The 23,304-nt window shown below is 40.4% G+C and overlaps 1 protein-coding gene across 2 annotated transcripts in view; it reads right to left on the bottom strand.

Moving 5' to 3' along the window:
• cd2ap (CD2-associated protein) overlaps window positions 1-10,346 on the bottom strand; it is a 53,374-nt gene extending 43,028 nt beyond the window's left edge. The window contains exon 1 of one of the 2 annotated variants that reach the window (XM_028040018.1): window positions 9,981-10,346. In XM_028040018.1, coding sequence (XP_027895819.1) covers window positions 9,981-9,984 — 4 coding nt within the window. In that variant the 5' untranslated portion in view covers window positions 9,985-10,346. The remainder of the gene's footprint in view (window positions 1-9,980) is intronic. The other variant, XM_028040019.1, reaches the window with a different exon arrangement.
• Between the last annotated feature and the right edge of the window lie 12,958 nt (window positions 10,347-23,304).

Genomic DNA, 23,304 nt, shown 5'->3' with positions numbered 1-23,304 from the left:
CTGTTTACTGAGCACCCTGCAGAGAGCTGGCTGCTGGCCTCATACCAAACACAGATAAAGGTAACACACTCCCATTAGCCCTGCAAGGCACACACACACACACTCATCTGGAATAGTCATTCACTAACACAACATTACCTGCTGTTAAACTTGGCTCAGCTTCAGTAGAGTAGAGTGTGTGTGTGTGTGTGTGTGTGTGTGTGTGTGGGGGGGGGGGGGGGCGAGCGTGTGTGTGGGGCCTCCCTCTGACATCACTAACCCTGGCACCGACACCACGGCAGCCTGGGCCTAAGTCCAAGGAGAAACTGGCCCCTAAGCGCTGAACTCAGAGCAGCTTTCAGTTGTGGCTGGAGGCAGCAGATCTCTGCTCCGTTACAGCCGACCAGGAACAACCAGTCACACCAGACCAGCTTGGACAGTTGTTGTTTTTCTGAGGAGACACTTAAAAAAAATTTGGCTGATGACTGGAACTGGCTGATATTCAGAGGCTAAAACCTGAAGACATTTTTCTCGTTAAGTCAACACATCACAACCAAGAACCACCAGGTGGCACTGGTAACACTCTTCGGTGTGAATGTTGCTGCTGAATGGAGGAGAGTTGGTGCTTCATGTGATTTTATTACTCTTTTTTTTTTTGGGAACTATATGGCTGTGACTGCATAACAAAGCAGCACCACAAACACTGCTCTTGAGAAATATACTCAACTCTACTTCATAGCAATGAATGTTTGTGACCAACTCTCAATGTGGCAGATGTCAGTGAATGTCAGCAAAACATCTGACATTCACTGTTATGGCCTACATAACAGTGAATGTACGTAAGTAGGCCATACATTCACTGTGATACAGTGATACTTCATAGGTCATGTTATGGCCTATGAAGTATCTTCATAACATGAACGGAAGAGTATTTATGTACTAAAAATTGTTTGTACACAAATTTGGGGAAAAAAATATTTCTTCACTACCTATAAGTCATAATCAAAGGTAAAAGAAATAGTTGACATTAATCTCTATTTTTATATGACATTTTAACTGGAGCACATTTTCATTAACACCTTTAATTTATAGAGAGCCAGCTGTATAAGAATACGTCACAGGTAGGACTGACAAACATCAGCGTTACCAAAACAGACATGAGAAACCAATAAAACAAAAGTGTTGCAGTAACATTTATTTAAATAAGTTCTCACATGTAGACATAAGTTCCTGTCTCAATAAAATGTCTTTGCAGAAGATTTTAAGTGAGAGGTGAACTTGTCTCATTTCTCTTTCCTGTGGCATGCGTCTTTTGAGAACTCATCCACACATATTACAGGAAAAAAGTAGGTCTACAACAACCTGACCTGAGTGAAAAAGTAATTTCACCAAATTGAAAACCTCTAATCCCCTAAAAAAAAAAAAAAAGAACACTTCATATTTGGCAGAATCATCTTGAGAATATCTAAGACTTTTGGAAAACATTGTGTGGACTGATGGAAACCAAGTTGGACCAAGTGTTAGAAGATAGACATAGACAATGAAGAATGATGTTGGAAACGATTTGTTTCTTCCACAGAGGTGAGTTTTAAAATCGAGCCTCTCACTGCAACCTCCAAACCCTCAGGTAAACATCTGGAGATACACACGCCTCACACCCCTGTGAGACAGTCTAAACACATGAAGCGGCTCCACCCGGGCTTTATATAAATAAACTGTTTAGCCACTGCTGTGAGCTGTAATTTAACAGAATCTGTTAATGTGAGTACAGGAAGACAAAAGAGATCCGAACGAGCTTGAAACTGAGCTTTTGAAGAACAGTTTCAAACCAGTTAATATATTTGAGACCTGCAGGATGCAGGTCTCAAATATATTAACTGTAGAACACATTCTAGTCACACACCATCGGTTAGCTGACAGATTAACTCTTTAAGAAACACCAATTTTCAGAATAACTTGGGAAGAGGGGAGTAAAAGGGATGTGACATGGTTATCCTTACAGTTCTGTCCAGAATTATAAGTGATTGTTTCAGATTAGTAACTGACGTTTTAACGCCCCCTGGTTCTTTGCAGATTTTGTCCAAATCCATATTGTTTTATTGAATAAAACAATAAGCCTGCAGGATGTTTCTGCATTATTGATACGGATTCCGATATCTGAGGTTTGGTATCGGCCGATACAGATCAGACACAGGAAAACAGTGCTGAATTGACTTTTTGTCAACACAGAGATAAATGTACTGAATTACAATTTTATTTGAGAACTTTGCGTCAGTACAGACACTTAAATGCACCAGTAGCTCAAAAAACAACAACACAACTTTAATTTGTTCATTCAGTGTGATTAAGACTATAACAGCCAATTCAAAATAAAAAGAGAAACTGACAAAAACAGCAGGTTGACTATTGTGGTCAAACATGTAAAACTAAACTTCAATGAACCTTCCTTCAAATGGTTCAGAAAGTGCTATTAGGAACTCTAAATATGATGTAAAATTAATATTAAAGCATGACGTCTCTCAGAGTACAGAATTAGACTGAGCAGATCTTTTATGGGTCTGGAGCATTGTCACCGATCTAGAGAATCTTTCTCAATATCGGGACAGATACGGACCGGTGCATCTGTAGTTCAAACAGTTTGTGGGAGCTCCGAAACCTGGACCGAAAGGTTTCCAGCCTCAGATCATGACGGGGGCCTTCAAGCTGCGTTTAGCTTCACGAATGCTGGAGAATGACTTCATTCATCCAGGGCTGGCCGCTGTCCGAGGAACAGCCATACAGGCTCCAATGGGACGTTTATCCTGAACACAAAAGACTACGAGGGCCGCTTACTCTGGCCGTATGGTTGGGAATCAGATGAATGAGGGCTAGCAGAGAAATATTTAGCTTGTTGTAACCCGAGACAAAACTGTCATTCATCACACATTTCTAAATATATTGATTCCTTTTATGATAATGTCTCTGACAAATGCCTTCAGTACAGCAAGAGGCATGTCCTGACGCATGTCATATGAAAACTGTTATGAAGTATCTTCTTCTGAACCCATCCAGCTCAGAAGAGACAGGAAATGACTGAGGGATGAACGACACAGAGGGAGCCATGTGCGTCTGATTTCGCCCCGTCAGTGAGGAATTTCTACACAAATCAAGATGCAGAGTTGCTTTCTGTCCAGTCTGGAGTTTTTGAAGCCAACAGCAGAGTGGCTTCACACCTCGGCTTTAGGAGTGGCCTTGTGAGGATTCCTGACATATCTGCGACATCTGAGTCCTGAGAGCAGAAGGGAGGTGGCTCAAGGCGAAGGAGCCGCTCCTTTGTGGGAACGGTGACCCGAGATCAGCCTGTCACTGAATGTACTGTCTCAAAACACATGAGCAGCACTGGTGAATGTGGTGAGAACAGGAAAAACAGCTTTTGACTGCTTTTTCAGTCACCGAATATGAGGTTTTACCAGGCTATGCAGTACAGTTAGAAAGAGAGAAAGACACACTAGATAAAGATTGAAGGATGGGGAAAGACGGATAAAAAAGGATTTATATAACTGAATATATATATATATATATAAATAAACAAAAACAGGACATTCAAGATCAATGAAGATTACTTAAGGTTTTTTTTCCTATGCTTATTTCTGTATATTTTATATATTTCTATCAAATATGTAGACATGTTCGACAGACATCGGTGCACCGAATGCAGCGTTCAGGCCGATCACCGATATTTAGAAAAACCTGACCTGCCGAGTGCTTTGAGTTTGTAACCAAAGGAAATGTTACACACAAAACTTTTAAAAAATAACTAGCATTTAATAAACGGGTGAAATGCTTGCATGGCGGACAAGTGGTGTAGAAAATGTATCGCTCTGGTAAATGTGCACGGCTCACAAAATACACACACAGTACACCAGAGAATGTGTGAGCACTGAGTCTGATTGTGTAAATGAGTTTTGTGATATTATTTTCATTCACAACACTGATCTAGGATTTTCCCCATCAGGCTTACCCTCTGTGCATCATAAGCCTGGCAGGGCGCCAGGCTTTAATTGCACATCCCTGCAGCAGCCCGTTGGCCCCACACACTATTCTTTCCAAAATATGAGGCCTCCGAATTTTTGTAAGTTCTAATATTCTTCAATGATTTTATTTATTAATAAGGGTTCATAAATATTGCATGAGTTTATGGGGTAGGAGTTCATACGTTTCTTACTTCTTCCTACTCCTTTTCGAGCATGTCAAGATTACTGTGGTACAAAAATATGTCTTTTGCATTGCATTGCATAATTTTATACTACTATCATGTTTGAAATAAATAAATACATAAAATAAACTAAAAATAAAAATCATGGTATAACACCAGGCTCAGCAGGTTTTCTGTGAGAAACCTTGCCCAGTGTATTATAAGCCTGGCGGGTTAGCAGGCATTACATAACTCCTTACCAGGTTAAGCCAACAGCATTCTTTATTTTCAAGTTTAAAGTTGTTTTTTTTATACACTAGAAATAGTGATAACAAAGACGGGTTAAGATGAGTTTATTGTTGGCATTGAACCCAGCTTAGGTTCTGTCATCTTATGATAGAACACACATTATAAGTAGGGATGTCCTGGTGTGTCTTACATACACAAGGTTTTGAGTGTATGTAACACAACAGACTACATATTTCTTCTTCTCTTCAATAAAGGCCAGATTTGTGGCGTATGGACATAGTAGTTGTCTGTCCAAAGAGCAGAAAACTACTGCTTGTCCTTTTGTTGGGCACATACTGGTTGGGATGATGATGCATTTCCTGTCCCCAGCCTTCTGCTTCCAGGTCACCCTGGAGGACAGCGAGGGCCTTATGTAAGTGGACGACAGAAAGGAGGAAGTTGCAGGGGACAGAGTCAGGAAGAAGGATAAGAGAGAGGGGTTTACACAAGGCCACACAGGCGAGCAGCCTGCCCGGCAGCCAGTCTGAAACACTGGGATCAGTCAGTAAAGAGGAAACTCAGCACTGCATTCCTTCCTACTGATCTATGAAGTAGCTGACAGGGACAGAGGAATGTTCCAGTTCTCCATGTTCAATAGGAAAAGATAAGGATGCACACAGGTGAAAATTAGGGTCAGTATCAATAACCAATATTTACATTTTTTTCTGGGCAATAGCAAAATTGTACAAAGACTTATTTAACCTTTTGGCATCTTGAAATAAATCAACCACATTGCTGTCTCCCCCACTGCTTCTCTGCTTCAGTTAAACTCCCCACAATCCTTTGCTGCATCGCTATCACGGTCGCATGACCAAACAAATATCTCATGACCAACCTCCTCCAGAAACAAATGGCATCAATATGGAAATAAATATCAGTTGCCAGTATTGTGCCAGTTTTATTTATTGGGTTGATACAAGTATGTTAAAAAATGTCTAATATCAGCCGATACCAATGTTAGTGTTGGTATATTGCATTATACACTAAAAACAGATATTGCGTTATAATAAAGTCTGTACCACATTCCTTTATGTTACGGCCTTTATAAAAATGAACTACAATCAGTCAAAATTGAAATTTGGTGGGTCAGACTTCAAGAATACCTGAAGTCATTATCGGCCCAGTCAAAGCCCAATCGGTGCATTTCAACTCAGCTGATCTTAAGCATCTCAATCACTAATTTCTACATCCTCCGTGGACATCAATTGCACGCCATGTCCAACTGGATATAATAGGGGCAAAATATAGCTAAAATTCAAACATTAACGAGCTCAATGGGACATTAAATGTGCATATAATGCATATCACTACAAGTATCAACCTACCAAAATATAGAGTCAAAGCATAGATTTTGCATAAAACCGATTAAAAACTGATGTATTCTGCAGCTCTAGAAAAGTTAATTAAGTATTTAATATCCGGAGATTAAAGTCTGAAGACAGTCCAGTAAATGTTTTCCTTCACTGGAGGTTGAAGGAAGCAGTTTCCCAACAAACTGCTTGCTGTTTCATATCAATTTCGATTTGACAAGCTGACTACAAATGAAAACTAACTCCCTTCATGAGAGTTGCTCAACAACAACGTGCAGTGACGACAGATGCCTGAAGAAACGAGCAGAAAAATAGACTTACGAGGCTAAAATATAGAGAAATGAATGATGAGTTTTACAGGTACAGTTAAGAGAGAACGTCTAATTGAATATAAAAGAAGTTCAGATTCAATAAACTTTATTCAAAAGGGCAATTCAATTACACAGTTGGACACATTTGTTACAATAGCAATGTGCAGCAGTATATATAGTGCAGACGGGAACAGCTTCCAGGTTTCACGATTAACTAAATGAAAAATCATAACAGGAAATGCATGCTAATCTCGTCAAATTCATAATAAGACAAAAATCCCAAATGAGGAAGATTTGGCAAAGGCTTCAGGTGACATATTACACATTTTCACAGCTAGTGTTGATGGTTTATGGGTGCTGTACACTGTATAGCAAGGCTATATTAATAGACTTGAGTTGAATAAGAAGAATTCACTTCCTATTACTTTTCTAACTGAAAATAGAGAAGTTTTATTGCTGTTACTCTTAATATATTGTATCGTCTAAGTTATGAAGTCTGATTTACGTGGTTCCTTGTTACAATAAGGCAGTGGATTTATTTGATGACGAACTTTTCCCACACTCCAAAAAAAGAGGAAAAAAAATAGTAGGTCAAAGAAAAATCTAACTACTAGATTGGTAACACACTTCACTCAAACTCCTCCTTTTCACACATCTAGGCCCCTTTAATCAAGCAGGTTCCAGTGTATTTAAACAGTATCATTTACACTGGGAGGGTGTGAAACTGCTGCTTCATACAGTGGCCATTTACACTGGGAGGGTGTGAAACTGCAGCTTCATAGAGTGGCGCCCAGGCATGAACATGAAACTGCAAAAAAAAAAAAATAGAAAAAAAAAATAGACCAATTTCTCTGCACACACACACTTAGTAATGCAAGTTTGAGGGAATGTATTTTATCATGATGAGTAAGATTCTTAGACATGCCAGCATGAAATTTTAAAAAACGTGCATAAAGAAATAGTTCCACAAGCGAATGAGTAGGAAGAAAGAAAGAAAGAAAGAGACAAAAACAAATCAATAAAGGAAAGTAAGAAGTAGAGAAAAAAGATTCTGCACTACTGTTGTTGTAGAGACAAAGCTACCTCCTAATTACTCATCGTTCTTTATCCGTATCTTTATTATTAAATCATGTTGAGTATGATTTGATGGAGCATTTCTTGCGAGGATCCTGCAGGTTGTAAAACATATGCTATAAATACGGTGAGTAAATGGGCCATCATGTGCTGCAGTGTCTGTAGAGCAGTGGTGAGTAAACATCGGTAGATAAATCGATAAAGCCATTTTATCAGTGGCTCTCCGGTGAGCAGCAGCTGGCAGAAACATGGCAGCTGCTAGAGACTCAGAAGTCTGCTAGAAAACATCCAAAACAAAGGGAACGCTCCAGAGAACACGTCAAAAGTCTAATAACACTCATGTCACTGGCAAAAAGTAAATTAATGCAGAACAAAGTGAAAAGTACTAATAATAGTAATTTGTGCCTAAAAGTTCAAAAAAATACACCTTGTATCCCTTTGAAAATATGCAGCTACAGTCCTATGGTTTGATTCTGAAGAACAAAACCAACGCACAATTTACTATAATAACTTAAAACATAATGAAATTAATTGGGGCAACTTTTTCTAAATTTCTATTAACTAGAAATGTTTAGTATATAATTGCTAAAGAAAGTTAAGACAACTTAGTTAAAGTTGTAGCGATAGATTTTTCAAATGTCAAGGTTTGGACTTGACAGTTAAAGTTGATGCAACTTATATGAAAAAAAGCAACAAGGAAACTAGACTGTGTCAAGTAGAGTCAGCAAATTGTCGAATTGGTGCAAAAAACAGTGAAAGGGAGACATTTTGGAGATTTCTTAGGTGATAAATGTTCTAGATCTTCCAAATGAGAACTTTTGGCACAATTTCTTTCATAGGTTCCATTTTCAACCCAATGATATCCCACTATAGATGGATATTTAGCCAGTAGGACTGAGCCTGAGGCAGCAAAAACTCAAAATAGTTATAAACAATGTTGCTAAAAATTTCTAATACAATATTAGAAATTTATTTTAAAAAAACGCAAATTAACAAATAATTCAATTCCTTTTTAAAATAAAATTTTTGTTGCCTAAAAATGTAACAAAAGCATTCCTTTAGTGACACTTGACTATTTGTAGCAAAGGATGCCACAAATAATAAATCTATCATCAACATGCGAAAAGCTCAACACTTTCTGCTCAACATCGATACAGTGTAGCGCTGAACCGTTGATTATTTTTGGTTTTTACCAGAATAATAATTAAACATCAAGGTGCTTAATGGGAGATTTTTTAATTTTTTTTTTTACATAATTTGGACCAGGTAAAACTAAACTATGCCACCTGAGTTCTGGGTAGATTAACAGACAAAGACAGGATTTTCTTTCTATCTTAAATGCAAAATGTATATATTTTTGTAGAGTTTTGGTTTAATTACTGTTCTGAGGGTGTTCTTTGAACAAACAGCGTGTTTTTGAGTCTGTATATGGCAGGAAAGGCTTAGAAAATTAGTAAATGATTATTTAATAATCGATTCATCGTGATTAATCTGATTAATCGTTTCAGCCCAAATTATAAGGAGCGGAAATAAGAACACAGATATCTGGCGCAACTGACATCACAAGATTTTCTTATATCATGCAGCATTAATCCCAGCCTGGGGAATAATATCCTAATATTTATCCTTAGGTTGGGCGAGTGTGGAAACGTGTCCAAAAATGTAAAGAGAACCATAAACTTAAAAAACAAATGCAAACTTTCATATGGGGAAGAAAATATTCTGCTTGTGGAATGTAGCCAATCAAGCTGTTGGAGGAAAGAGAGGGAGAACACACTGACACCTCCAACATGTTCAAACCCAACACGCTTACCTGAGACAGGCTAGACCAAAACAAAAACCAGCACATTCTCAGAAGCATAACCAACTAGAAACCAACACTTATTGAAGCTGCCCGAATTTTTCTTTTAAGTTGCTTTTATCCTTAAGTCTTGCGTTGACTCAGAGCATACCAGCAGCTGAAAACTTGACGCAGCCAAAGCAGGAACCTGTTCCACCACATAGCAGACACCTTAGGCAAGCCTCTGAGAGCCCGGCCACAGTAACCACCGCCTGCACACCCAGGCGTACGCAACAGGTGGGGGTGGGGGTCATGATGCAAAATATGGAGACAAATCAAAATATTTCCTCTGGATTATGCTGTGGTCGGCATTGTAAAACACCAATATCCACCATAAACAGCATTAATGCGTTTAAAACATGAGTTTATCCTTCTCACATTGAACTCCTGATCCCCACTTCCAGACGTGCTCACGGATCACATTTACGTTTCTGTCTCGTGGCTCTAAATGTGGAGCCTGTGGATTTACCTATTCATGCCGACCGCCTTGAGGCAAACGCAAAGAGGAAGTTAACATTTGCAATCCAGATAAGACGCCTCAGTTGCCCCTCCGCCCCAAGTTATCCACAAAACTTCGGACTTGCCTAAGAAACGTCAGTTGGGAATTAAAACAGGTTTTGTTTTTTTTTCTGAGCGGTTTTAGTAGCTTAAAGGTTTCCCTTGAGGATACAGTAAAACAAAACGACAGCAGTTTAAAGAAAATTCGCTTTAAAAAAAAACGCTAAAAGCACCACGACGTTCAGGGATGAAGCTGGTGTTACCCTGTGAACCACACAACTAGCTGGCTAGGCTAACCAGTTAGCTTCGGGCTTTGCTAACTGTAACTCTCGTCTTCCAGAAAGCGGATAAAAAAAAATATTACAAGACGCTGACACTCGCTTTACTGGTGTGTCTGCAGGCTCGACTAGCATGTTATAAACTGCCAAGGGAAAATAATAATAGTAATAAAATTTAAAAAACCAGACAGCGTCAAAACACAAGCGCCACATCACTGGTGAACTCACCCATTCCTGTTTCTCGGAACGCCCCGTTCAATCAAATGTTGGGAATCTTCCTCACAGCTCACGCGCTACTGTCCAGGTGGGTAGGAGCGACCAGCCACAGAGGAGAGGAGGTGCGTCGAATCACCGCCGAAAAACAAGCTAAACGAGCCTTAAATCCATCCGTCCTACTCCCAGCAAGCGGTCCAGTCCTCCTGAGTACTCTCTCTTGAATATTACAGTGCAGGAAGTTAGCCAGGAGACGGAGTCTCCACCTTTCTTGGACTCGCCTCTACACGGCTCTCTCTGCCTGCTTCCTCCGCTCAGCGCCTGTTTTCCTGCCTGCCCACCAAAATTCAGCGCAGTCGGAAACTTCGCGAGGTTTCAGGGGGGATAGATCAGCGAGAGTCAGTGGAATTTGTCAACTCTCCATCCAGCTCAGCGTGTACAGTAGTACCTACTGTACGTGCCTGGGCTCGTGTGCGTGTGATAGACGCTGCTTTAGTTGCCAGGGCCGGTCCAAAATCGCCCGGGGGGGGGGCGGAGGGGGGCACGTGGGTGAGGTTTTGATGATTTGGGGGAGGGAGACGTGGATGGGGAGAAAACACGGGGGGCGGGCGGGGGGTCATCTTGGAAATTACTGAAATTAAAATCCCAAAAATATAATAATATAATTAAAAGTTACCTTTTAAAGTGAGTGCATTTTAAGTATTAAATTATGATTTAAAAAACTTTGGCTGTTTTTGTTGTTTTGCAACAAAAAAAATTGTTTCTAGGTGTATTTATCCAAATCTACTCAAAAACAGCCACAATTGAATTTTGTTCAAAATGGGTTGTTTTTTATTTTATTCCATCGTACAAGGAAAATTTGGGATTTTTTTTTTCTTTCCATATTGTCTACTTTTAATCTCTTAGACGATGCTGAAGAAAGTATTTCATATTTATTGGGGGGGTTTACAGCTACTAATTTATAAATATTAAAACCTGTATTTTTTTTAAAATTTTGCATAAGGTTTCTGAATTTAATTATATTCTCATCACTGCAGTATATAAGTTTAATAATGTGAGAAAAACACAATTTTTGGTATTTAGTACAGCTAACTTTTTATTTAAAACAATATAATGATGTGGTTCTTTTTTAAACTCAGCATATAAAAAAATTCAGCCCATTATGTCATGAAAAGGTGGTCAACCCTCTTGATACAAAAGAAAAGTCAAGTTTTTAAGAAAATGGCCACTTATAAATTAAGCTTTAGTCATTTGACAAGATCAGTCAACTTTAGATGAACTCATTAACTGATAAGTGCCCTCTCTCTGAATAGATTAGTAGAGACTCATAAGTACCCTGCATGTTGATGCTGATGTTTCCAGTAAAGGGAGCTTCACAACGGTCACCACATATGTAGGAACCAATGTCCGTTTTCTCTAACCTCTTTGGCCGTCCGTCTTCTAAAGATTTAATCGGGATTAAGATCTCCGAGGACGATCCCAAACAATGTTGATATTCCCTTTGAAGAAACTTTTTTTTTTCCAGTTGGAAGGCTAAACCACTACTGAAAATATGTCGGTTCACAGTTGAAACGCTGCATTTGTAGATATCAAGCAACTGTTTGATGCATCCACTCACTGCTCCATCGTTCTATTGAAGGAAAAACCTCACAGATCATGGAGGTTCTGGCTCCTCTGTGTTATGTAGAAAACATGTCCAGTGGGACCTTCATGTCTTTTAGACGGCCACCAGGATGATCTGGATAACTTTTTTCTTGACAGAAAATAAAACTTACTTAAAACTTTTTAACATCCTTGGTGGGGAAGAAGATGTGACCTTTGAAGGTTTCTTTGTTTTTTAAACTGGATGCCCTAAGCTACATTGAGGACGTGTCCTTTGGAATCCTCCGTCTGTGGAATCCTCAGGCCAGAAAGGTCAACAGGAGGTCAATAGCAAATTAAAAGCCTGACAGAAAATTCCATATGAGAAGGATTAATGCTCAGATTTGGACTTTTTTAGGCCTACGGTCTTGAATGTTTAACCCGATAGTCAACAACCTGTTTGAATTTCAATGTTTTAAATAATTTGCCTCCTCTGATTTCATGGTCTCTTGCTCCTGTTTCTACTTTTTGCATTTTGAAACTGTACAGGGGGTGAAAAACCCAACTGAAACACTTGTCATTTGTTCTCTGGTTCTTAGGATTTTGATCAGGAGTGTGAAAAAGGTTGTGCTGTTATGTAAAGACTGTGTGAGGCCTGCAGTGGTTTGTTAAGAAGGGTGAGAATCCATGCTGCTATTTTAGTCTCTTATTCAGAGCAGCTCGGTGGTTTGCAGAAGCATTAGTGATCACACACACGCGCACACGCCCCCCCCCCCCCCCCCCCCCCCCACACACACACCTCCTTGTACTTCTTTGCAATGTACAGACTTCTTTTCATTTTAGTAGCTAGCATTTATGCCTAACCCAGACATTTTCCCAAGTATGCAGTATATGCAAGTACACACACACACACACACACACACACATAGTATGACTTTGCATTGCCTTCCTTTATTTTTCATTTATTTCTATTAACCATAACCATAACCTAAATCACAGCTCAGTTTTAAATCTAAACCCATAACCATATAAAAACACTTCTTTGCTTCGGGCCCCATAAGGAGCAGTGTGTCCTCACAATGTAGTTTTTGTTGGGAAATTTATTTTTCCTAAAACATGAGAAATGCTAAAACACACACGCACACGCCCACATACACAACTCTTTTGTAATTTCTGCAGATCAGCCACACTGATTTACCTGCAATTCAAACGGAACCCATAATGTTCAGGCAGATTTCCTTTTATTCCTGCCTGACGACATGCTAACTGTTGCTCTCAAACAGCAGGGACACAGAGAAAACTGACTTCTTAACAGGAAACACACTTTTCCCATCAGAATATGTTGTCACACAGCAATCCCAGAGACGGGAACGGTCCGTCTCACTACCCTGCCTGCTCTGCTATGAAAAGCCGAGCTGTTCCTCCACAGTTCTGGCTGCAGACGGGCACAGCGCCCACTGCCAATTACCCGGCTTATCTCGGTGCCACCAGAGAGTGAACTGCTAGAAAAGGAAGTAGTTGAGGGTAATTTCACTCTCAAAGGGGCCATTTGAGCAAAATGTCAACAAGCGTTCAAAAGGCAACGCAAAACACCAAATGCTATGCAAATGTGTTTGACCACAGGAACACACACACATGCAGGGGTGTGTGTGTGTCTGTGTTTTTGTTGGCTTTAGTGAATGCAACACTGTCCCAAATGGGTCATAAAAACCACAACTGCCCTCAGTTGCAATTGCTTCGTTGTATTATGATGACATGCGGTTTGTTGTCGACTCGGATTCTTGCAAAGGAGGAAAATGTTTTTAGCAAATTGCATGAACTAGGATTTTGCTGACTTGGCACCTGACACTTTGCTTGTTGGAATTACGCTGAACAATTTCTCGTTGTCTAGAGCTCTGAATGTAGAGCAAGTACACAGGTCATGTGGGAGCAAGAACAACAGGCAACATTTTATATCTTCAAGCCCAAAATAGCATCTCAATGCTAAACATGTTGCAGCAGCACAGACGTCACCAACTGCTGCTGTCAGAGTCCACTGTCCACAAAGAAGGATTTTTAAAAAAGAACAGAAATCAGGGGTTTGTGAAACCCCTGATTTCTGGAAACAGAATGAATTTAGTAACACTTTAGACCAGTCTAAAGGTTAAATAATTTAGACAAATTTAAGGATAATAAATGTCCTTATTGTTGGTTTCATATTTCAGTTTTCTCAGTAATTTAACAGTAAAAATGGTTTTTGAACTGAAAATGTTCATTTTGTTGATGTACGTTTTTCGATTAAAACGTAATTAAATATTATGAATTAACTTAAACACATTTGAAACAGCAAATATATTTGTTGCTGAGCTCAGGTGTCTGTTCAATAAATTAGCAGAAAAAATAATAAATTCTAAATGTTCACTTTGTAGATTCATGGTTCTCAGTTACAATGTGATTTATTTCAATTGAGCAATTGCTGACCAACCAATCACTACTATATATAGATCGATATATTTATCATGTCATACATAATCTATTTATTAATTTATTATAGGGCAGGCGGCTGGTTTATGGGGGCTCTTGGGCCCTTCTGCTCACTTCTTTGAGACGCCTTTATTTCTAACCCAAACAGGGTCAAAATTATGCAGAGTTAAATACATAGAATTTCATGACAAGGTGTTTGCATGACACTCACACACATCTCACACCTTGGCAAGATAAACATGTCATAGATGGAAACTACCCAATCAATCATGAAGATGGGCAGATTGGTGAATCACGCTAATTCGTCTCAATGCCGCAGAGAGGGAAAACATATCAACAGTGCCTTAACAGGTTGAGACTTTTCAGAAAAGACGAAAAGTCTGAAGGCTGGAAGGTGAAAGTTGTTCAAGAATAAATGAAGGAGTTGCATTTTATCTGATAGACCAACTAAAATTAGCATTCAACCATTAGTTACCCACTTCACAATTCTGGGATCTAGAGACAAAGCCGTTGCCTATGGAAAACCATTCTACGTCCTGTTTGCAGTTTGCCACCAGCTGTGCAGAGGAAACGGCAAATATGTAAAGGAAGGCGTTCATGCAAAGCATAAAGTGTAGTGGAAATCAAAACCTGCATGACGTCCTGAGCACACCAAACAGGGTGGCGGTATAGCCTCATGCTGGGCACAATAAATTTGCTTCAGTCAAAGTCAAGACATAATGCCAGCTGAGGATATGTGGCAGGACTGAAAATGAACGTTTCAGTCTGAAGATGTGTGAAGGTGGTAACAGCATATTCTAAATATTTGAGGGTGGAATTGCAGCCAAAACTGGCTCTACTATGTAAAATTGCAATTACACGCACTGAAGTCTGTGGTAGTGAAATGACAAATGTGAAAACTGTAGCAAAGCACTATAAGCTTAGAAGCATGGCTAAAGAGGAACGTTGTGGAATGATAATAAAATAAAGCAATAACATTTCCCACTTCTGTCACTGATGAATGAAGAGGTGAGAACTGAGAGGTGAAGTATGCCGTCTGACCAATCCAAGCAGAATGCTTTCAGGACACCTCAGGGAGACGGTCAGAGCAGAAGAAGCCCCTCAGCAAACAGCAGCTGAAAACGAAGTGACAGGTCAGCAGGTCTACAATCTGAAACACAAAAACTGCTGAAGAAGTAAGAACCCAAGTTTGACTCTGCTTTGTTAGCTGATAATAGAACAGTAAACTTTAATGAACTAGACTCATCTCATACTTTCCCATGTTAAACATTCTGAATCTATAGGTTTACTTGACCTAGTTGACAGTTTCAGTTCTTGCTGATTCCTGGACCTTTACTTTGATAGTCTGGAGCCACCATGTGGGCAAAATGTAAAACTGCAGCCACAAATGGCAGCTTTCTGACCCGTTTTATATATACTGTTTATATATATATATATAAAACAGGATTGTACATGGAAAACTCTTCATGAGGTCATAATGTATGCTATGTATCAATGACTATACAACATAGTCACTGCTACATCTGTGGGATCCTCAACAATGAGGTGGAGGGTTTTATCAGACAGAGTGACAACAGGGTAACCCTGTTGTCAGGGGTTAGGGTTAGGGTTAGGGGTTGTTTATCTTGCCTTCTGGTTTGAATATTCGTCCTGATGGCAGCATAGTAGACAGTACCTGAGAAATTCCACAAGAAGCTCTGTTTTAAGTTGAAGGTACAGCCAGAGCTTCCCTGTGCTGTTGTTGTTCAAAAGATCCCACATTATCAGCTTATTCAGTTGTATCTAGTTCTTTAGTTTATTCTTGTTTTCAGTTCTTGGTACATTTCAATGTTGTACTCTTAGACCAGTGTTGTTATTTTCCCCCTGATTTGTTGTTTGAGTCTCCATTCAGCTGCTACAGTTAATTCATCTTCTTGGTGTTTAGTGACAGTTGTCAACCAGCGTCTACATGCATTACCACCTCCAAGTGGAATGGAGTGTGGTTTGGGACGCTAAATATATACTTCACATTAATTATTCATCGTCCGTCATTCTACCTGTTTGCTACCTACGCCTGTTAAGTTTTTGTTTTACTGCAATTGCTCCATTTTCACTAAGCTTGCTCTGTATTTATGTCTTTAAAAATACAAATATGACAATTGTAAGGAGTCTCTAGCAGAGCTGAGAGATCTGTTCCTGCAGCAGTTCTAAAGGAGAATGTTTAATGAATCTCACCATCCGCTACAGTTTTAACCAAATGCATATTAATCCAATTAAACGTGTCTTTCATACATTGAATAGGTAGAGTGTTACTACAGTGAAACACTATTTGTTAGAGGTGGCTTCATAAACAAGAAATATAGTCATCATTTTAAAAAGTGAGCTGAAATGAGGATGAAAGCTGAACCGTCCGGCTTGTTTAAGTGGATTTGTCAAAATAACAGTTACCTTCAAACGATGTCACTCACTTCTTCGTTTTGTGTGTTTCTTCATGTGTTTTATAGGCATGTTGCACATTCAGCAGTATGCTTTATCTGTCAGAATGAAGAGCATCTCTAAACAAAGCAACATTTTGGTGGCTCATTTGATCTGCTGTGGCAGTCTTTGTCCAGAAGAGGTCACTGTACTCTTTTTTATTGCAGTCTGCTCAGGAGGAAACAGTAATAAAACACTGGGGCTGCAGAATTCAAAGTTTATGGAGGAAATAGATGAAAGGAAACAGAGGTTAAGGCATTATGTCCAACTTAGTCAGATGCCAAATTTGGATTTCTACAAGATTTAGGTGTGAGTGCACCATCTGGCTTATGATGGACTTACTGTAAGACCTGTCCTAAACTTTCAAGTTCTGCATAAAACTTACTGGGTTTGAATAACAGTGTCACATCTGTATTTGAACTAAATGTAGTCACATGTAGATTGAAACTATGTCATTGCTCAATGAAATGTGCTATTTGTAGCTACACTGCTTTCTTAACTCATACATTTCATTTTTAGCTTCTGTGTATTTTTTGGGTACTTCCCTGTCATAGACCAACACTAAGAAGCAATTAACTGTGAAGTGAAGTGTGAAGTGTCAGTCTTTTATTATGCAAGTGCTTTGGCTAAGGGAGTAAGACAAAGAAAATGTCTAGGCCTGGTTAAAATCTTCCAATGTTTTGAAACTTAACTTGAATCAGAAGAGGCACGTTTCTGGGCCTCAAAGGTTTCAGTGCATTCACACTAATCCTGTTTAGTCCACTTTTATTGAACTGTAGTTCATTTGTCTAGAAAGTCGGGTTTGTTTGGAGAGGTGTGAATGTGTAATTGAACCCTCATGCAGACCAAAAAAGCTAACTCTGGCCTCTCTAAAAACCATGGTGTTTTATTGAAGTGAACTTTAACTCGGTTCGAATGGATATGTGGATGCAAATGGACCGGAGACCGCTCCAAAAGTAGGAAATGGACTGTAGCGTAGAGCATTCTGGGTAAATACAGCTAAAACAAACACTTGTGTTTAGCATTAAATGGAGAAATGGCCTGTGGTCTTTTACCAAAGGCATATGAGAAATCCTGCAACTACTAAAAACTGACGCTACTCCATTTTTGTTTATGTTTTGTGAAGGAGGAAGTTGCGCTTATGTCTTCTTCTGTGATATTTGTGTCACTTCCTGTAGTACTTCTTGGTGCAGCGGCTGTCAGGATCTGGGTTTATGAAAGTGTCTCTCCCCATTGGCTTCCTGCTGGGAGTGGCCTGGAGCAGAGCTGCACACCTGCAGCTTGTTGGGATCATCAGCCAGAGAGGATTTAAAGAGTTGCCGGACCTCACCTCTCTGCTGGATGATGACTCCCTCACAATAGTCTCTAGCTTGCTAGACCTTCTCCTGAGAAACTCCAGTTATTTGTGAACTTCTTGAGAACGCCTCAGCTTGTTCTCTGCTTCCCTCACTAGTTCTCTGTCTCTCATTCCCAGGTATAAGCCAGACCCCCCAAACCTGTAATCCCACCTGCAGATCCAAACCTCACCTGCCTGCTCGCTCCAGCCCACAGTTCATTCCTGCTGGAGAAACTTGCCTCGGACCTCCCAACTGGTTGCCTGGATCCAACCTGCTCCTTCTCCCTCCCCCCGTTGAGAAGCTAATTTCTCCTGCTGTCCTGTCAGACATTCTGTCCACCCCTCGCACAGTCAATGACTCTCCGCTTCCAGACGAACCCCGGATCTGACCCAAAGAATCATCTGCAAGATACCTGTGACTGTACACTTCGTATATAAATTCTTAACTTACCGTTGCTTCCCGGGTCTGATTCTGCATGTGGGTCTGAAGCCTACCCTCGAACATGACAGCGGTTGCACAGGCACGGGGGTAAACAGGCATTTCAAAGGGTTTGGATTGTTTTATGCAGTGCAGTGTGAAAACTGAACATGTAACAAATGTTGCAAACAGGACACCGGCCTTTAAGGACTGGAGTTTGAGACCACTGTTATAAGAAGTTCCAAAGCAGTTTTGAGTAAAACCTTTCTGGTTGCCGCTAGCATGCTGAAGATTAAATGCCTTATTACAGCTGTTTTATTTTGTTGAGTTATTAGAGTTGTACGTGTCACATTGTATGCAAAGGATAGTTTTAATCTTCCTTCATTTTCATTTTCCTTCATGCCTTCATTTTTACACCATAAAAACGTGGCATCTTAGCAGGGATGTGTAGACTTTTGAGAGTCACTGCAGCATGTGATGGAGTACATAATTTACTGGGACTGCATAAACAAACAACTTCCCCTTCCCAAAAACACCAGTTGGACCCTGTGTGGAAGGATAATTGCTCAAAACTATCCTGAGGGTGGGAAACCTGCACCACCCACTAACTCCTAATCTGTGTCCATCCATTCATCAGTCAGTGGCTGGAACATTACAAAGAGGTTGTTAGGTTGTAATTTAGGCTTACACTGATATGGTGAACCCAGCAGAGCAGCAATCACCTCCTTGTTGATGTGGGTATAAACACATTATGCCTCTTTTCAGACATCGCAGACCTCCTGGGAGGAACACTTGAGTTTGACTTTGTTCCATCAGTTGCCAAAGAAAACCTCAAAATTCCAAAACCCTGCCTTTGAGCATTATTTTTTGTCATCTGGATGAAAAGCGGGTTGCTCGAGAGGGAGCAGCGGATTGAAAACAAATCAACAGCACTCGGTTAGCACTTTTAACGAAACCTCTTTTACTCGCGTCCTGGGTGGTCGCTTTGAAGTCAGGCGAACGCTCACAAGCAGAAGGAAATGGAAACAGAATGCTTCGCACAAGAGGTTCCCCACCTGCACACACAAAAGCAGGAGGTGAATGGCAGTTTGGATATTAACAATCGTGGATTATAAATATATTGAAGCCGTAAAACATCTGCTGTGTTCCATGTTGGCCTCCTTTCTTTGGGTTTCCACAAGCTTTCCAGAGTCAATAAAAGTCTTTCCAATTAAGGTGTACTTGCTTTGGGAGTACAGGAACTCACCACCTACTGGCAGCCACCTGTCATCTCACACATCATCAATACGCTTTACAGTAAGCCGTGCACCCAAGATGGAATTACGTTTTTACAGGAAAACTCAATTGTTCTTGTAAAATCAAGAACAATGAACTGTAAACATGCCTTACAGTAAGTCATGCACCAAGGATAGGGACGAACAATGAGGTTTTTACAAGAAAACCCAAGAGAGTCATGCAAACACAGGTACAGGCAATCAAGTCTTCTGTGGCCTCTAACAGGTTTTCTCCCAGGATTGCCCTGCATGTTGCTCCATCCATCTTCCCATCAAATTTTGCCTACCTGTTCCTCCAGAAAGCAGGCCCACTGCATAATGCTGTCAAACCTGTGTTTTATGGAAGGATTTGATGTAGTCAGTGGGACATAAAGTCTATCTTCATCTTGCCTTTGTTCCCTAAAGGCAACATCTGGTCAAGAACTCTTATCATACCAAATTTAGTCACAAAATGGCTCAATGAGAACAAGTGCATGTTTCTGGAGTGGGTATCACAAAGTCCTGATTTCAGTTCCAGTCAGTTCTTTCAGGAGCAATGTCCCAAAATACCTGTGAACTACTTTATGAAGCATATGCATTGAAGGAATTTGACCCAAGTCATGCAGTTTTAAAAGAAACTACATCAAATAACTACCAAATACTGCAGTTGAGTCAGTCAAGTCAAGTTTATTAGTATAGCACATATAAAACTAGCCTCTTGTTCTACAGAGAGTCTGAGCTTCTGTAATCAATGCGACTATAAAAGCATGGATGAGTTTCTCTAGATCCTGTTGGAATCTTAGTCTTTTAATCCTGGAAATGTTCTTCAGGTGGTAGAAGGCTGACTTTGTAATTGTCTTTATGTGTTTCTGAAGGTTCAGATCTGAGTCCATCACTACTCCCAGATTTTGGGCCTGATCTCCAGTTTCTAGTTACAATAGCTGAAGCTATGTTGTGACTCTAGATTGTTCTTCTTTAGATCCAAAGATTCTAACTTCAGTTTTGTTTCTGTTCAACTGTAGAAAGTTATTGTTTTGACATTTCTTACTCCAAAGAATTATTTGTTTTGCAAATTCCTGTTATTCTGGTTTAGAAAATAGAAATGTTTTTTTTTAACACTTACTGAGTTGCAACAGGCACAGCTAATTTGTTACTCTAAATTATCCTTAAGCTCAATTGTGCGTGTGCCTATTGTGTCTTAGCAGATGCATTTCCATTGACCCCATAATTGTGCAGTTTGACATTTCGTAAAATAAATTTGCTAAATTGAAACATGCCAATTTAGAAAAAAAAAGCGTTTTTCAACAAAACGTTTTGCAGCTAAGATGAGTTGATTTGTCACTCATTTCAAATTGGTTTATTTCATAAAGCTGCAACGTTCACAGGTGCAAAAAAGACAACAGGAAGTGGTAGGATACTATGGCATGTTTTTTGTTTTTAGTATTTATTATTTGAACAGATATATTCATGTGTGATTTTAATGTTTTATTAAATGGAAACGCCCCCATTGTGAAATTCTGATTTTTCAACATTAGTTTAATACTGACAAAGTTTTGAGCACATTTGTAATGGAAACGCAGCTGTTATTCTGTGACAAAGCTACAAGGACACACCAAACAAACCAGTAAAATCATCATACAGATGTTTTTTTTGTTTTTTTTTTACAGTATTAGTAGACGAGAATGCAAGTTCTTTTCTTAATCCTTTAAAATTTAGTTTGCTATTTGTGTTCTTTTCTCTGCCTGACTTCTTTTAACAGATGTCGATTAAGCTATGAAAATAATAGACCGAGGCTGTAATAAACTGGAATTATCCTTCAGAGGGAATTACAGCAGCATTGATTTAAATGTTTGCCAATGTGCTTGTTTGTGTCAGGGTGGGCTGCTGATAGTAAATGCTTGGATGGAAGCTCATTGGGTTTGGGTTTTTGAGCGTGTGTGTGTGTGTGTGTGTCAGAGAGAGAGAGAGAAAGAGAAAGAGAGTTAGACCACTGTGGAAGCTTTTGTAGCATATCTGGTTTAAGAGGCGCTCATAAAAAGGAAAACGCGTGCACAAATGCCCCGGTGACGGGAAGCACTCTCTCCCTGCCTCTCGCTCAGCCTGGTGCACCCTCTTTACATCTCCACACGTGGATCTCCATTTCCCCACATAATAGGCTGTTTTAACTCCAGTTCTATAAAAGGCAACTTCACCGCAGCGCGAGGCTCTGTGTGGGCCCCCGCAGCCATACCAGCCCGGCAGAGCCGACAAGCAACTCGGCGCTGCTCTGCGGCACGAGTGAGCAGCGAGGACCAAAACCCTCTCTGGCGTGGCTCATATACAGTCATGTATTTCGGGCATAGATGATTCAGCCTTAACGTTCCACTCACCATGGATTTTCCTTTCTAAATGCTGAGTCAGTGACCCACTTAATCTCAGCTCGCCCCCCCTGCAGTTAAATCAGAGTAGCATCTTTCATCCCGTTATCTCGTCCCCCTCCCAATCAGCCCCTCCTTCGGTTTGTATCCACGCCTTTCTGCTCCACGTGCGGGGCAGATGGTGCTCTACCCTTTTATCCGCTGCTGCTATTTGGAGAAACGTCGCGTGCGCGCAGGTCGTCGCGTGCGCGCAGGTCGCGTGCCTGACTGGGGCTAATTAGCCGATGCCCTCCCCTTACGTTTGGATACGTGACAGCAGGGCCCAAAGCGTACGGACGGCGGTTTTGGCTCAGCAGATGACTGAGCGCCTGCCTGGCAAAAAGCTGGAGGGTTTGCTCCGCTCAAACATATGGGACACTGGATGTCCGACAGTTGGTGTCTCAGATTCAGATTGAGGGATTAGTCCAATAAAGACATGGCTGCCAACAGGTGCTTGTGAATGCAAGAAGCACCTTACACAGAGGCACTCCAGTTCTCCACCGCCAGTGTTCTGTATGTTTTAGGTGCTTCTGTGCTTTAGCTAACCCGATTTCAATAAATGGGTCAGTACCTCTCACCTGCCTAGGCAGCAGGCTGAGGAATAAATCAGGAATGAATCATTATTGTAGGATCAGGAGCACAACTAAAACATGGACACCGGCCCTGAAGGACCAGACCTGACCATCTCTGACCTACCCTGGTAAAAACCAGCTCCTTGTTCTATATGTTGCCTCATACAGAGGCTCTGCACTGAGCTCTCCACTATCGTCTTGCCGGAGACGTGGACTATGTTGATATTTCAAATGTTACCTAATTGCTAATGTTTGTCTGTGACATTATGTAATGTGCCATTTCCAGCCCAAACAAGATGGCTGCTAATGTTAATTCAATATTTGGAAGCGCGACCAACTGAACAACTTCCCTCATTTCCTCTGCTGTCATTGCTAAAACTGCAGGCATACTGCAATTCTAAAAGAGCGCAGAAAATCATCATTCAAAGCTTCTTCTTCTGTTCGCTGCTTAGCCTGGGAGAAAATATACTGGAGGAAAACCAAGTCAACGGGAGAAACCCGTTGACTCGCTGTAAGCGAGATTTGAGTCAAGCGGAATAGCGCAGTAAGGCAATAACCAGGCAGGCCACCTCTGACCTGACATGCAGGCTAAAGTCATGGGAAATTGTTAAATTATGCTGTTAAATAATGGACAGCAAACTGTTTAGTTTTGTGTTTCATAGGTTCTACACGTACCTCATGTCTGCCTTGTAGGCTAGCTTGTGTTATCTTTGCTCAATGAATTACTTAATGAGGCTAGAAACATTATCTGGAATATGCATCCATTGTCCTTGAAGGATCACAAGGGGGTGGTGCATGTCTTTGGACAAGAGGCGGGGTACACCAGTTCATCAGCATAAAGACAAAAGGAGAAACAATTGGTTTCT

This window comes from Xiphophorus couchianus, chromosome 15, assembly GCF_001444195.1.
Source record: "Xiphophorus couchianus chromosome 15, X_couchianus-1.0, whole genome shotgun sequence".
In the NCBI taxonomy this organism is placed as follows: Eukaryota; Metazoa; Chordata; class Actinopteri; order Cyprinodontiformes; family Poeciliidae; genus Xiphophorus; species Xiphophorus couchianus.
This window is presented reverse-complemented; position numbering and strand designations above follow the sequence as displayed.